Source organism: Paramormyrops kingsleyae, chromosome 8 (genome assembly GCF_048594095.1).
Source record: "Paramormyrops kingsleyae isolate MSU_618 chromosome 8, PKINGS_0.4, whole genome shotgun sequence".
NCBI classification, from domain to species: Eukaryota; Metazoa; Chordata; class Actinopteri; order Osteoglossiformes; family Mormyridae; genus Paramormyrops; species Paramormyrops kingsleyae.
In genome coordinates, this window is record NC_132804.1 from 2,422,755 (window position 1) to 2,439,138 (window position 16,384).

Genomic DNA, 16,384 nt, shown 5'->3' on the forward strand with positions numbered 1-16,384 from the left:
TCAAATAAAGGGCCCCTTGCCAGCCATCCAATTACTCTCAGGATAGGTTTGCAGCTTCAGAAAACACACACACATACACACACACACACACAGCTCTGAGTGTGGCTCTCTCTCCTTTACTCTGAAGATACTTATAGGAATAACCTTAGCCTGTGTTCTGGGAGAGCAGGGGGTGGAGGCGTATTGACATGCCTTCAGAACACCTCAGCATTTTGGCGGACAAGGCCCACCCCCCACAATGACCGGCCCTGTTCTGACAAACACTAACAGGCCGAGTCTTTGTGTCATTAATCCTGCGAATGGGAGTGTGCTCCAGGCTGGGAGCAGGCTCACTGTGCGAGGAGGCTGTGCACGTTGTTCACCTTCATCTCACACATCTGAAGCTCAGTACCTCAGACACCGTGATCGTTTGTGACAGCGAGCCTCGTACCAAGTTCCAGGGAACATCTCCCCTACTAGCCATATGACACCTCGATGAGAAGCACTGTAGCCCTCACAGCGATGCTTCCGTGCATCAAAGAGACACACTCTGCTCTTCTCTACAGTCCACAGGACACAGTCAGGGCTGACTCCCCCCTTAAAAGCAATCACCCGCATCAGGGAGACCTGTTACTTTATCCTGAAGACAACCAAGGTATGGAGCAGAAAAAGCCATGGGATCCCACCAGCAGGCACAAGTGGGCGCTATTTCTGCCCTCGGTAGGGCTCCGGTACAGCAGCCTATCTGCATGCGCATGTACAGGCGGTTAAAGGGAAGGGAAACGCAATGGCCCAAGAGATGAGGTTTTAATTTGATGAGGAGATAAGATTTTGACCCTTGCTGCACGGAATCGCTCATGGGGAGGAATCTGTGGCAAGAAGGACTCCCTCTGGGGCGGGGGGGGGGGGGGGGGGGGGTTGTCAGTGCTCTTTCATTAACTCCCTCAAAATCTTGGGTGCTTAATACCTCAGAAAATTGTTCTTTCAAAAAAAGAGAAGACGTTTCATGGAGCCTAATCAAAACTAGATAGATATTCCTGCGGGGGGGAAATTATGTTTTTTTCCAAATTGCCCCTTTTGAGACACAAATTCAGTGGACCCTACCTTTCCTGAGGCTGTCATGAGGTATTTTAGGAAATGTCTGACAGGTATTCAGGAAGTGATGCTCAAACGCGGGCCTCGGATTGGGGGGCCCACAACGAGAGACACCCTCAGCTCTTTCAAATCATGGGCTATACAGACACCCTCCACAACCCCCCCACTAAACCATTATTCTGACATTGCATTCATACAAACTCGGCTATTCACTACACAATGCGTTATAGTCCATAAGTGCTAAACCTGGATGGCGATGAGTCTGAAACCTTTACCCAGAAGCATAGGGCAGTGGGTGCAGCCCGGCATCGGATGGGCGTTTGGCACACGGCACACGGCACACGTGCACACACTTAGAAAGTACACTAGGGTAGCAGGAAGCCTTTGCCAGCTGAAATAGCTGTTACAATATTAGTCACATGAATAGGTTCATCGCTGAATGAGGGTGGGAATGAACACCTGTAGGGTTTGAGGGGGTGAACACGTTTCTTCTCCATCATTTTCAGATAAGGGCATCCATAACACAGAAGTCATTGCAGTTTTCACAGACTAGAATCACCCAGCATATATGAATTGCCGCCCTTCAATCAAAATTAATCTACTGCCGAACAACACAAAGGCGAATACACAAGCGGAAACGGCGACCGCCGATCGGCCTGCGAGATGCTGGTGCCAGAGATGATCATCTCACCAGAGAGGAGCCGCCCCCCCGCACCGGCACCCCTCGCCATCGCCGCCTCGCCGCTGACAGATCCCTATCGAGCGCCGCCTGCCTGTTATTTGACGCGGATGGTACCTGACATGCACAGGTATCCTGCGGGCAAAGTGGCAGCGATCCGGGTTATTAACGTTAACTGGGAAAGTCACCTTCAACCGTAAATATGCGGCCGAGCGTTTATAAACACTTCAGTATACACCCAGCCTGACCAATCGCAGAAAGACCAGCGTGTAATGAGAATGAAAAAGAACCCCCCTACTATCTACATTACTTGCAATTTAGAAACTGCGATATTGCCGTATAGGCTCACTGCCAGCACACCAGCTCGACCTTGCAAACCCTTCACAGAATTTCTTACACAAGTTAAAGTTTCACCTTTTCTTCAGCCCTTACTTCAGAGATGTAAAATTTACGGTGTTTAATACGTTACACTTACTAGGAGAACAAAGGGAGTCGGCAAGCAAGCAAAAAGTCTCAAACAAGCCAGTGCCACTTAAATAGCCATAAAATTAAATTCAGCTGGACAAAAAGGCCTATAAATGCGAGTGGCTCTCACTGCCTCTCGGACCTGCGCATCCCGCGGCTGCATCTGCAGCAGGAAGCCTGTGGCGTACGGCGGAGCTCTGCCGGGATGAGGCAACATCTAATTATCAGGCAATTTTAAGCAAAACGATGCTGTTTTAATTAGGGAGGCTTTTGCAGGTCACGTTAAATGAGTTTTTAATTAGGGTTTGCGTCGGTATTTTCCTGGCTTATAGAAAGCCCCCCTTCTCAGTACCTCTTTGTAGATAATTGGATCAGAGAGGATTCGCTCATACAAAATTTTTAAACTTTTCTAGCATTAAGTTTGGTCGGTAGAAAATTAAATGCGTTGAATATTAGACCTGGAATAAAACATGATTCTCATATTTTAGCAACAAATTCCAAAATCCTGAGTTGTTACATTTATGGTGGATCGTCGACTAAGTACAGACATTACGCTTTGGAAATGCAGTGGTGTATTCTGATTTCAAGCCAAATAATCACACGTCAAACTTTACACCAATATCATTAAACTATTCACAAGGAGGCAGAACGGCTCTCCCATCAGGACAATGTGATTTTGCTCTTATAATTACGGCTCTTGGCATCAATGTGGGAAGCAGAACCTCACCAGTCACCATATAGAAGCTCATGAACACGGCTAATGTTTCCAAATTGATATCTCTGCACAGTGCTGTGTAAAGACTTTCTGAGGTGCTCTAACGGAGGGGGGCATTGGGTCATTCTGCCAGACAGGGGACGGCATTAAATTTAGTATGGTAATGCAAAATACAAAAAGGGGCATTTATATGGATGCCAAAGGAACTTCCCAGACGTGCTACATTGGTGATGAACAAGAAGCTTAAAATGATCAAACTACTGATTGGTAGATAAGATATATCCCCATGTTTAATAAATTATATATAATATATAGCTGCCATCATATATTAATCATTTTTACAGCTTCAAAAACCAAGACTGTTGCCAAGTGGCGAGTAAAATAAAGGGACGGACAATAGTTTCCAAGATCAGGCTTAAATCCTCTCCTCCACAGCCGCGTTCCGCAGTACTGTGCCAGAGAAGATCATTTGAATGGATTTTAAGTCTTTCAATTATCCTTCACACGGGGTTAAGTCTCAGAGAAGGAAAATTGATTTTTTTTTAACAGACACAAAAATAAACCGTGTTCTTCCATATGCCTTTTCCTCCACAGCCTTTTAAACATTCCCATTTTATAATTAATATTAGGCCTATATGTCTTAAGTGTTTTTGGTTTAGAAAAGTGCCTAGTGGTTTTGGGAAAATGGAGCTTTATTAAGGTGCTGACAAGTGACTGTTCACAGGGGCCTGAGAACCAGGGGAAAGGGGTTAACAGCAAGACGGACATTCAGAGGCTCAGTCCCCGTAACACCGTCGGACCAGAAACCGCAAGACGGACATTCAGAGGCTCAGTCCCCGTAACACCGTCGGACCAGAAACCGCAAGACGGACGTTCAGAGGCTCAGTCCCCGTAACACCGTGGGACCACAAACCGCAAGACGGACATTCAGAGGCTCAGTGCCCGTAACACCGTGGGACCAGAAACCGCAAGACGGACATTCAGAGGCTCAGTCCCCGTAACACCGTGGGACCAGAAACCGCAAGACGGACGTTCAGAGGCTCAGTCCCCGTAACACCGTCCGTCGGACCAGAAACCGCAAGACGGACGTTCAGAGGCTCAGTCCCCGTAACACCGTCCGTCGGACCAGAAACCGCAAGACGGACATTCAGAGGCTCAGTCCCCTTAACACCGTGGGACCAGAAACCGCAAGACGGACATTCAGAGGCTCAGTCCCCGTAACACCATGGGACCAGAAACCGCAAGACGGACATTCAGAGGCTCAGTCCCCGTAACACCGTGGGACCAGAAACCGCAAGACGGACATTCAGAGGCTCAGTCCCCGTAACACCGTGGGACCAGAAACCGCAAGACGGACGTTCAGAGGCTCAGTCCCCGTAACACCGTGGGACCAGAAACCGCAAGACGGACGTTCAGAGGCTCAGTCCCCGTAACACCGTGGGACCAGAAACCGCAAGACGGACGTTCAGAGGCTCAGTCCCCGTAACACCGTCGGACCAGAAACCACAAGACGGACATTCAAAGGCTCAGTCCCCGTAACACCGTCGGACCAGAAACCGCAAGATGGACGTTCAGTGGCTCAGTGCCTGTAACACCTTCCGCACTGCTTCTGCGCCCCTGAAGGTAAGACCGGCTCAGAGAAGGACCAAATATCAGCTGCATGCAATTTAAAACACTATTGCTTTTTACGATCTAATACATTAGTGACTGCTACCTGTAAATTGCACCATAAATAACCCATATTTCCCCAACAACCAATTTGACCTGAGTGTCACCTGTAGGAATTGAGGAAGGAAGAATAGCTTAGGGTGTTTATTTTTTTGGAATAACACAAACACATAAAGCAGCAGTTACTGCTGATTGCGGGAACTTCCTAAACCCGAATACGGACGGTTACGTTAATAAATAAGCATGAGTCACAAAGACAGATTAAGGCCCCAAGCTCATAATTCAGCGTAGTTAAGTGATCCTTTTAACAATATCAGCGGGACATTACTCGTAGCTATACACTGTAGGTATCGGTAAGTTAAAAGCGAGTGGCAGGCGATTTAAATCTCACCGTAACCTCGAGTGGTTTGGCCTCATCTATATTTATATGATACCGCAGCACTAATTTCGATAAGTATATGCGCACGGCTTTTGAACGACCTCTAAATTGTGAATTAAACTATATCAGCGCATAAATTCAGGAGCGCGGTCCATCAGCCGGGCACACCCTACACCAAGAGCATGAAATAAGCAATTATTGCGCCATCTATTCCATTTAAATGGTTACTGTGGCGTCCTCGTATCCGTCGGCCGCTTGATCATACCTCGGGTTGCCAGTGTAATGCGCACGACACGCTATTTGTTGGCAATTCCCAGCGGCTTTGAGGCCGGAGGTAAACCATGGCGTAGAATATCTGCCGCAACACACGAGTGTTCTCTGCGCGCTCCTCCTCCTTCCACACCGTGGAGGAGTGGCAGTCTTTGACGATAAGGACAGGAATGACGGCCTCTCCGCAGATCTCCCTGGGGGGGGGGGGGGCACCAGGAGCCCGCGGCACTTGCTCTTTCAGCTGGTCCGCTCTCAGATCCCGTGACACGTCATCCATCAAACGGCGAGCTGCTCAACGGCGGGTGGCGCCCTGCCTCGTGTCTGCCGACACACACACACACACACACACACACACGCACATGTAGGGTAAACATATCCTTATGGGGACCGCTCATTCATTTCAATGGGAAAAATGCTAACGCTAACTATGACAACCTTAACCCCTACCCTGCCCTAACCATAACCATAAGTAACCTAACAAAATACAAGAGTTTTTGCATTTTTAGTTTTTTCATAGCAGTCACCGATTTTTATAAAATAGAGTTTTCCCTTATGGGGACCAGGAAACTGGTCCCCATAAGGGAAAAAAAACGGATATTTATCATGTTATGGGGACATTATGTCCCCATAAGGATAGGTAAACCTGCTCTCACACACACACACACACACACACGTGTGTAGACGGCAAACAGGCTCGCACAGCTAAGGTTAAGGAAATGGATTTAACTGTACTAATGCAAGATACTCATATTCTCCACAAATCACCGACAAGTCATGGACTAATTTTAGTCAGAATGTGTTTATGACAAGATTGCACATACAAGATGTAGATTAAAAGGATATTTAAATTACTCTGGACTCTAAACAGAGACCCATCGGAATTCAGATTCATTTTCCTTCTAGAAACTAATAATTCATAGGTTTGTGAAAGTATGGCGCAACAGTAATTACTGTAATATCTATGCAAACAAATATAGCAGAGTAACCCAGCAGAGTAAGGAAAGCAGTATGAGCCTGGTCTGCTTTTCCTCTGCAGAGTAACCCAGGAGAGTAAGGAAAGCAGTATGAGCCTGGCCTGCTTTTCTTCTGCAGAGTAACCCAGGAGAGTAAGGAAAGCAGTATGAGCCTGGCCTGCTTTTCTTCTGCAGAGTAACCCAGGAGAGTAAGGAAAGCAGTATGAGCCTGGCCTGCTTTTCCTCTGCAGAGTAACCCAGGAGAGTAAGGAAAGCAGTATGAGCCTGGCCTGCTTTTCCTCTGCAGAGTAACCCAGGAGAGTAAGGAAAGCAGTATGAGCCTGGCCTGCTTTTCCTCTGCAGAGTAACCCAGGAGAGTAAGGAAAGCAGTATGAGCCTGGCCTGCTTTTCCTCTGCAGAGTAACCCAGGAGAGTAAGGAAAGCAGTATGAGCCTGGCCTGCTTTTCCTCTGCAGAGTAACCCAGGAGAGTAAGGAAAGCAGTATGAGCCTGGCCTGCTTTTCCTCTGCAGAGTAACCCAGGAGAGTAAGGAAAGCAGTATGAGCCTGGCCTGCTTTTCCTCTGCACAGAATGTCACTTTGGGGTTTAGGGTGCGGATCACAGAGAGAGACTGTAATAAAACCACCTCTTTTTTAGATTTGCCTTAAGAATGAACAAATCCCATAAAGGCACTGAAAACATTTTCCATCTTCTTGCTTCCGTCACCCACAAATCAATGGCTGGTCCATTTCTCCATGTTAGGAGCACAAAGCATTCACTGTTCCGACAAACCTGGAGCACGACCGTGGAGGCGACTGATAGCACGGTTATGGTGCAAATCCGACTCGCTTCCTTCTCTTTTAAAATAGAACAGAGCACAAAACACATCCAGGATTAAAAGAAAACAAAACACACCACTTTAATAAGTCACCTTCCAAACAAACACGGTTAGATGCTTCCAAATGAAAACGCAGAGTATTCTGGCACTTATCACATCTTCCTGGACGATACAGGCACCTGACCACGGATACAGATTATGGACAAAGTACTGGAATTACAATAGTAAAAAATCAATTTGAGAGCTTTTTAAAAATGATATTCAGGAGTCTCTCATGAAAGTAATTTAGTTTAGGTTTGTTTAACATAAATCTTTAAGGCACCGAGAGTTTATTTCTTCACTCATGGCAAAAACAGTGTGCTGGCAGGACAGAGCAGGTTCACACACCGGGTAAGAGCGTTAGCGGTATGCTAACCTCCTGCCAAGACGCACTGTTAAGCCTCACCACAGTGCTTCTCACGCAGGAAAACGCAGCTGCACATTCCACAAGCTTGCATTTTTTTTTTTATACTCTATCCATTTACCAATGATCTTTTTGAAAGAAAAGTAGTACACCTGGAATGCTTATATGATTTAAATTCATGTTTTTTTTTAATCATTATGGCAAAAATAAATTCCTCGGGGGGGGGGGGGGGGATGGTGTCAGCACTGGCAGTAGTGTGATGTGGGTGGAGGCGTTCTTCACGTCGACAGGCCGGTTCCCGTGGAGGTAGGTGTAGGTGGCACAGGGCCGCGGGCGGCTCACTTCTTGCCGATGCTGCCCACGGCCTTTTTGGCGGCATCATCCAGGTCACTGGCGCTCACGATGGGCAGCCCACTTTCACTCAGGATCCGTCTGGCTTCCTGCACATTGGTGCCTGAGTGACAGGAGACAAAAACAACCAGCCAAGTCATATTTAACTGGGATCCAACTGTCCAAATCCACTGCAACACCACACTCAAAACCTAACTGGGACGTAAACGGCGATTAGCTGTCCGCTTGCTGCTTTTACCTTATTTACTGCAATAGTCTATCATGTAAATCGGCTTGTTTACAAGGCTTTCAAGGTAACGCTCACAAATTAACTGGGCAGAGGAGGGTATTTGTGCCGGCAGTCTGACACGGTTCACAATCGATTTCCTTAATAATTGTGCCAGTGTACTGTAGGACATGGTGTAAAGACGCAGGGGCTCCAGCGTGTGCTTCCAATGTCAAGGTACCAGGCCGTGAAATGATTAGTGAGTAAGATCTTTGGTCCTTATCAGCGGCGCACAAATATCGTTACGCTCAACGCATCCCCTGGGAAAGCAGAAACCAAACTGCAGCAGCTCAGTGTCACTGCGGCGAGTAACAGTGCGGTCGCAGAGGCCAGCTGACACAAGACTCCTCTTCAAATCGGTTGAGGCAGATAAGCGGGACAGCTGAAAGGACGACTGCCAAATGTACCAGCAAACAAAAACACCTGCCGAACAAACAAAAACACCAGCCGGACAAACAAACAAAAATACACTGCCCGGCCAAAAAAAAGTCACCATTTGAATTTATATAAGCAAATACTTTAGAGCCTGCTGGGTCATTATTACAGCTCAGCAACGTTATGCAGCAATAAAGTAAAGTCAGCTGAGTACCTGAATCTACTGAATGTCCAGGTTACACCTCCATCCATCATCAATGGATTTTTTCTTCCCCGTTTTCATGGGCATATTCCAGGACAAGAATGGCAAGATTCATTGGGTTCAAATTGTCAAAGAGTGGTTCAGGAAGCATGAGGAATCATTTTCACAGAGTTATGATCTTAACCTCATTGAAGGTCTTTGGGATGTGATAAAGGAGGCTTTATGGAGTGGTTCAACTCACTTGTCAATACAGGATCTCGGTGAAAAATGAATGCAGATCTGGATTAAAATAAAGGGTGAGATGTTGCATAAGCTTGTGGAAACAATGCCATGACAAATGTGCACCATAATCATAAAGCTAACAGTAGTCCAATACTGAAATGGCGACTTTTTTTTGGCCGGGCAGTGTACCTGTCAGACAAACACCTGCTGGACAAAAACTCCTGCTAAATGAACAAACACCTGCCAAATGAACAAATGCCTGTCGAACGAACAAACTCACGCCAGTTGAACAAACATTTTCTTCATTTCCCTGATGCCATTCTTACTAACAAACATATGGGGAGATTAAAATGCATAAACAAACATTCTGTTTGCGGCTAGAAAAAGTGGGACCCTCTCATATCTCTGCGGTACCTGAGTTTCAGTCCCTCAAAGCAGGACACTGATCTCGAGAGCCACGCAAGCTGAGCAAATCAGAATACAATTATGTTTGGAGTCTTGCTAGCAAACCCACCATCTTTCTGCCACGACAAAAAAACTGCCAAGTCCTCAAAAGTAAAAAAATTTGTCACAGTAAAGAAATAATGATGTCAGCAAACCGTAGGAGGGCCACGGCAGCGTCACGGAGCAGGGCAGCTTCTGCACGAACGGCTCTAACGGTTTGGTAAATTCAGCAAAAGAGCCCTCCCAGGTTGGGCGGGCAGGGGGAGGGGGTCACTGCTGAGCCGACCGTTTGGAGGATGCGTTCTGTCGGAGCCAGGTGAGCGCAGCTTGACTGAATCGCCCGACGTTCTGCTCTATGAGCACGGCCCAGAGGAGGGGGGGGGTTGCTAACCCTATGTACACAGCTACCACTGAGAGCACATGGGTGACTCCCCCCCCCCATATGTCCATGCATGCTGGTATCGTCGCCACATCTGTGACCTGACGTGACCTCACCCATTTGAGGTCCCTGTGGCCAGCGGTTGTGTCCTTCGAAGGACGTGGTCCGCAGGTCAAACAGAAAGCGTTAAATGGGACGTTCTGGCTTACCGGTAACTTCCTGTTTGTGTCACCTGCTATTCCGCAAGCTGCTATCGCCTAGCCGGGACACACCCACTGTACCTTAATCTGGGGATATGTTGGGCTGCGAAAGATCCACCAGGTGAATCCTTCATGGAGCGGGAAGAGAATCTCTCTACCGTATTTGAAGGAGCCTTCGAAATCGGACAGCCTTGTCGCATCGCTGACACCTTCAGTCTTCGAATGCAGACGTAGAAGGATGCAGCCCCTGAATTCGAACGTAGCCAGTGACTGCAGCCACATACCTGATTTGCGTCACGTCCCCTTGTCCGCAACCGAAGAGTTAAGTTAAGTATGCCTCAATACCTAGCGGAGTGACGGATCAGCCTCGCAGGTTGCAGGCGCGTAATTAAGATCCTGGGTGATATCCTAGATCTCCATGGCCCATGTGCTTTAATCAATAGCCGTTTCACAGGGAATCCCATTACCGGCAGCACTTAGCCGCTAATATCTCATCTCTCGCCATTCATCCGTCCAAAAACAATAAGGATTTAGAACACGTCCCTGGTACTCAGCTCTAACGACGGAGTGTTTAATTTAATTAGTGTGCCAGGGAGGATAGAGATGTATCCTGTACAGAGCACTGACACTGTCTTGGCATTAAATATTAATCCCCATTTTAAGAAAATAAGTTTCCCTTTCAACTCCTTTACACATTTTCTTTTTTTTTTTAAGTTACACCCCACTTAATTGAATTTAGACCAATGGCGATTGCAGGGCAAAAATAATAAACTTCAGTCAGCAAACCACGGCACTGGGACGAAAGCTAATTCCTCACTGAGACACGGAGAAAAACGCCCTTTCAGCCGAGCTCACGACACAGGGATGCAGAAGAGAAACATGGGTGTGCATTAAAAGAGACAAAAAACAAACACTTGGCTGAGTTAGTGAGCTCGTTGGCCTGGTGGGGGCAGTGTGCGTTTGATTACAGAGTGCAAGTCAAGCAATCACCACTAGGTGCTGCCAAAGACCTGCTTAGAGACCGTCTGCAATGTTCCCACCCGGTATGGCAGTGAGCACGTCCTCCACTGTCCGCTGACTGCTGCCGGACGTCATAAAACGTGCAGATTTCTGCTTTAGTTATAACATGAATGGGAGAGGGAGGGGAGGTCTGTCCTTATGAAAAGATCTCGATTTGTCCTGCCCACAAAACTGTCTGTATAACCTATTAATGCAAGTACAGGACATTCTTCTAGCCCACTCCTTCTACAGGCGTGAGGGAGTCATGGGACTAATGCAACAGCATAGTCTTAATCCCTGCAGCCTGACACCCCCCGCCCCCATCCCAGCTGCTGCTCCGGAGGGGAATGTTCCAGAACAGACTCACCGCCTCGCTGGCAGTGACAGTGTGCTGGTCAACAGCCCTCCATCCTAATAGGCTTCTCCGAAGATGGCTGCCCAGAGTCCATCATAACGGGAACAGCAAGGGAGGGGTCTCCTATTCCCCCCCCCCCCCCCAAGCTTGTGAGCCTCTCCTCACTGCCCACGGCAGGAGATAACTCAATTACAGCTGTAATGACCCTGTCAGGACTCAAGGAGTCATTATCGCCTGACCTTGGGATCAAAAGTGTTTTAATCATCTACAGAAAAGCGTAATATCCTCCCAACGCCCTTTTAAGGGGAAAATTGCCTCTATTTAGACAGACGGCGACGAAATGACTTATTAACTGCAAATCGATACAAATAATTACTTCCAAAAATGTCTTTTAAAAAAAAAAAAAAAGAGGAGCCCAAGTGACACAAGTGACCCAATTCGGTCATCTTTGTCAAAGACAAGGGGAGTAAGGGAATGTTCAGGGAAAGTTCAGTCACTGAGCAAATGAACACCTCGCCGCAGTCACAATGCACAGCCGCTCCTCCCAGAGCACACGTGGGTGTGTGTCTGTGTACACATCATATAATTAGCACCGGGCCCCTACCTACACCCGGCTGCGCACGGCTGGGTCCGGGAGCCCGAAACGCTGATGTCGGATCATAGCGCGCATTCCAATCCGGCTGCAGTAACGAAAGGCCCCCCTGTCTGCCTTTAGCACAGAGCGCGAGGGCCCCGGGTCAGACCTCTGAACCAGCCTCATCAAAAGGAATTCATGAAAAGCCCCCCGACTCGCGAACCCAAACATCGCGGCCAATTAACAGCAGCAGGCATAATCCCGGCTCCATCCCTCCGCGGAACAGCTTGGCATTACGCCATGACAAAGGAAGCTGCGATTCAGCCTGGCAATCCCGCATTCTGATGCCACCCTCGTCGACTGCAGAGTTCGAGCTCAGATTAAACACTCGAGAAGCCAAAATCTGCGACCTTTCACTAGCAGTGAGCATTTGAAAAAGGCAAATTTTGGTATATGGCCTTGTTATATGCCTTCAGCATAAAAAGTTTAAACTTAAAATAGTAAAATAAAAATGGTTCCAGTGTTGAGGAAGTGTGGCCACCGTCTCCCACAAAATCTCACATCCGGTTCACCTGGCTGGTCCCAGGGACCACACATACTGGCAATAACCCCCAAAGAATGAGCTGGGAAAGCTGTGAATCACCACGGCTTAATGCCAGTGTGGGACACAGTGGGACCCAGTGCAGGGAGAGCGTCAGTCAAAACTGTGCAACCCCAGGGCTTAAGGTCAATGTGGGGCACAGTGGGAATCCAGTGCAGGTGGAGTGTCAGTTAAAGCTGCGAGTCCCTAGGGCTTAAGGCCAGTGTGTGGTACAGTGGAGATGCAGTGCAGGTAAAGTGTCAGGCAAAGCTGTTAATCCCCGGGCTTAAGGCCAATGTAGGGCGCAATGGGGATACAGTGCAGGAAGAGAGTCATTTAGTCGTCTGGAACTGGGGTATTAAACAAGCAAGAAAGAGTGTGGGCACTGTTAACGATCCAGCAGGGCCCTGTAACTTAAAGAGTTCTGCCCCCTGAGAAAGACCCTCCCCCGACAAAGATCCCACACCTCCCTGAGACCCCCCCACTGGAGAAAGCAGCGGCCCACAGGGCCATAATAGAGCACAGCGCAGACAGGCGCTGCTGAGGACCCCCCCGGCATACTCACCCTCCAGCCTGACGACGAGAGGCACCTTCAGCCCCAGCTCACGGCACGCCTTGGTGATACCGTTGGCGATGATGGCGCAGTTCACGATGCCACCAAAGATGTTGACCAGGATGGCCTCCACCTGCACACCAAACACATGCAGTTAGTGACGATTTGGGGGGGCTGGCGACCAGGGAACTGACCTGGCTCCTCTCACAAAGAAGTACAAACAAAAATCACCCCTGCTGGGGTCTAAAACGGGTCAACTGTCGATGGAAAACCCAAGTGCATCTCTGCAGCGACCCGCCTTGGATGAAAGTGGCGGACAGCAGAGAGCCAGTGGAGACAGAAGCTATCAGGCCAGAACTTTCCGGAGGAGTGTATGAAGGCACCCACATCCTTCGGTAATCAGTCCGTTAATGTCAGCATTGTCAGAATGGGTCTCATTGTCCAATTAAGAGCTGGAGATGTTCCGATGTAACACAGGCTTCTAAATTTTCCATCCACAATAAACAAAAATGACTATAAATCAATCATATAAACGATTTAACTTCCTTGAAAATGGTAACTGTTATATGTTTGCACCCCAAGCTTACAATCAGGTTTACAGACAAACGGCAAACATCCGGGGGAGTTAACGGGATTAATTCTGTGTTTGTTTATCTGCGTTAAGCTGTCACACAGAGCAGAAGGCGGCATGCAGCAGATTCACGTTCCAAGCAGGGATCGCAGACTTCCGGGGGTCTCCAGGGATTTATGGGGGATCTGATCACAGGCGAGCGCTCATTTGGTCACTGAGAGCCACACGCAGCTGCCACACGCACGGGTGCCGGGGAAGGTGTCACATGACAGGACTCCCTTATGAACCCAGCAGGGACGGGGGTCGAAGGTCATTGATGGGAACGAAGCCAGGTCATGCGCTCATGCTCATCGACCCTCCTGTCGATTTCCATCCCTGATGGAAAAGGCACCCAGACTGGCTCTGTGCTGGAGGGGAGGGGGGGGGGGCGATAGGCTCAAATGCTCAGGCCACAGTGATGTGTAGGGGGGGGATGAAGGCTCTCTAATGCAGTTGCCACCTTTGCTGTTAGCCGATAGGCAGCAGACAGGTTAAACGTTAGCCAGTAGGCAGCGGGCATGCTAAACGTTAGCCAATAGGCAGCAGGCATGTTAAACGTTAGCCAGTAGGCAGCGGGCATATTAAACGTTAGCCAATAGGCAGCGGACATGCTAAATGTTAGCCAATAGGCAGCAGGCATGTTAAACAGTCACAGGCCATTAGCTCTGCCTTCATGCTGACCAAACATCATGGCATCTCTAACGATACCGAGCGACATGATGCTTCAAACAAGGTTTCCAGAATCCAAACCCTCCCTTACGGTTCCGGGGGTCAACATCCCAGGCAGCAGATTTCAGAGGAACATCCGCTGGGGTGGCAGATTAATAAATGGAGATTACAGGGATCAGGCTCAAGTAGAGCTGCTTACTCTGCTGTGTATGCTGCCACTGGCATAGGAATGATCATGTAGGAATGGGGGGGGGGGCCCGACACAGACACCCCCATGCTGCTCCCCCCATCCACTGACGTCTTTCCACGAGCCTCCAGCCACCACAAGGTCACACATTAACGAACGCCAACTGTCGGACAGCGGGGATGGCGGTGGGGGGGTGGTCAAGTGGAGCCGGTCTGTCACTGTCATCTGTAAATGATACCTGCCAAATAGCAGTGGGCGCTTCATCCGCACATCTGTCCTCTAGAGAGGTGGAACCTGAGTGAGAGACAAGTATGGCACTGGAAACACAGAGAGCAGCAGTGACATCAACCGCACGCGGGTAACACCCGGGCAAAAGGCGAGTCGGGTACCAGAAACGCAGGCGGAGACAGTGACAGCAGCCGCACGCGGGTAACACCCGGGCAAAAGGCGAGTCGGGTACCAGAAACGCAGGCGGAGACAGTGACAGCAGCCGCACGCGGGTAACACCCGGGCAAAAGGCGAGTCGGGTACCAGAAACGCAGGCGGAGACAGTGACAGCAGCCGCACGCGGGTAACACCCGGGCAAAAGGCGAGTCGGGTAGCAGAAACGCAGGCGGAGACAGTGACAGCAGCCGCACGTGGGTAACACCCGGGCAAAAGGCGAGTCGGGTACCAGAAACGCAGGCGGAGACAGTGACAGCAGCCGCACGCGGGTAACACCCGGGCAAAAGGCGAGTCGGGTACCAGAAACGCAGGCGGAGACAGTGACAGCAGCCGCACGCGGGTAACACCCGGGCAAAAGGCGAGTCGGGTACCAGAAACGCAGGCGGAGACAGTGACAGCAGCCGCACGCGGGTAACACCCGGGCAAAAGGCGAGTCGGGTACCAGAAACGCAGGCGGAGACAGTGACAGCAGCCGCACGCGGGTAACACCCGGGCAAAAGGCGAGTCGGGTACCAGAAACGCAGGCGGAGACAGTGACAGCAGCCGCACGCGGGTAACACCCGGGCAAAAGGCGAGTCGGGTACCAGAAACGCAGGCGGAGACAGTGACAGCAGCCGCACGCGGGTAACACCCGGGCAAAAGGCGAGTCGGGTACCAGAAACGCAGGCGGAGACAGTGACAGCAGCCGCACGCGGGTAACACCCGGGCAAAAGGCGAGTCGGGTACCAGAACCGTAGGCGGAGACAGTGACAGCAGCCGCACGCGGGTAACACCCGGGCAAAAGGCGAGTCGGGTACCAGAACCGTAGGCGGAGACAGTGACAGCAGCCGCACGCGGGTAACACCCGGGCAAAAGGCGAGTCGGGTACCAGAAACGCAGGCGGGGACAGTGACAGCAGCCGCACGCGGGTAACACCCGGGCAAAAGGCGAGTCGGGTACCAGAAACGCAGGCGGGGACAGTGACAGCAGCCGCACGCGGGTAACACCCGGGCAAAAGGCGAGTCGGGTACCAGAAACGCAGGCGGAGACAGTGACAGCAGCCGCACGCGGGTAACACCCGGGCAAAAGGCGAGTCGGGTACCAGAAACGCAGGCGGAGACAGTGACAGCAACCGCACGCGGGTAACACCCGGGCAAAAGGCGAGTCGGGTACCAGAAACGCAGGCGGAGACAGTGACAGCAGCCGCACGCGGGTAATACCCGGGCAAAAGGCGAGTCGGGTACCAGAAACGCAGGCGGAGACAGTGACAGCAGCCGCACGCGGGTAACACCCGGGCAAAAGGCGAGTCGGGTACCAGAACCGTAGGCGGAGACAGTGACAGCAGCCGCACGCGGGTAACACCCGGGCAAAAGGCGAGTCGGGTACCAGAAACGCAGGCGGGGACAGTGACAGCAGCCGCACGCGGGTAACACCCGGGCAAAAGGCGAGTCGGGTACCAGAAACGCAGGCGGAGACAGTGACAGCAGCCGCACGCGGGTAACACCCGGGCAAAAGGCGAGTCGGGTACCAGAAACGCAGGCGGAGACAGTGAC

General features: G+C 50.2%; 1 protein-coding gene across 1 annotated transcript in view; it reads right to left on the minus strand.

Annotated features, from left to right (window-relative positions):
• Window positions 1–7,096: 7,096 nt before the first annotated feature.
• The window catches only part of suclg2 (succinate-CoA ligase GDP-forming subunit beta), a 70,988-nt gene continuing 61,700 nt past the window's right edge, over window positions 7,097–16,384 (minus strand). The window contains exons 10-11 of the mRNA XM_023794027.2: window positions 12,955–13,075; window positions 7,097–7,897 (exon numbers count right to left, since the gene is read on the minus strand). Coding sequence (XP_023649795.1) covers window positions 7,782–7,897; window positions 12,955–13,075 — 237 coding nt within the window. The 3' untranslated portion in view covers window positions 7,097–7,781. The remainder of the gene's footprint in view (window positions 7,898–12,954; window positions 13,076–16,384) is intronic.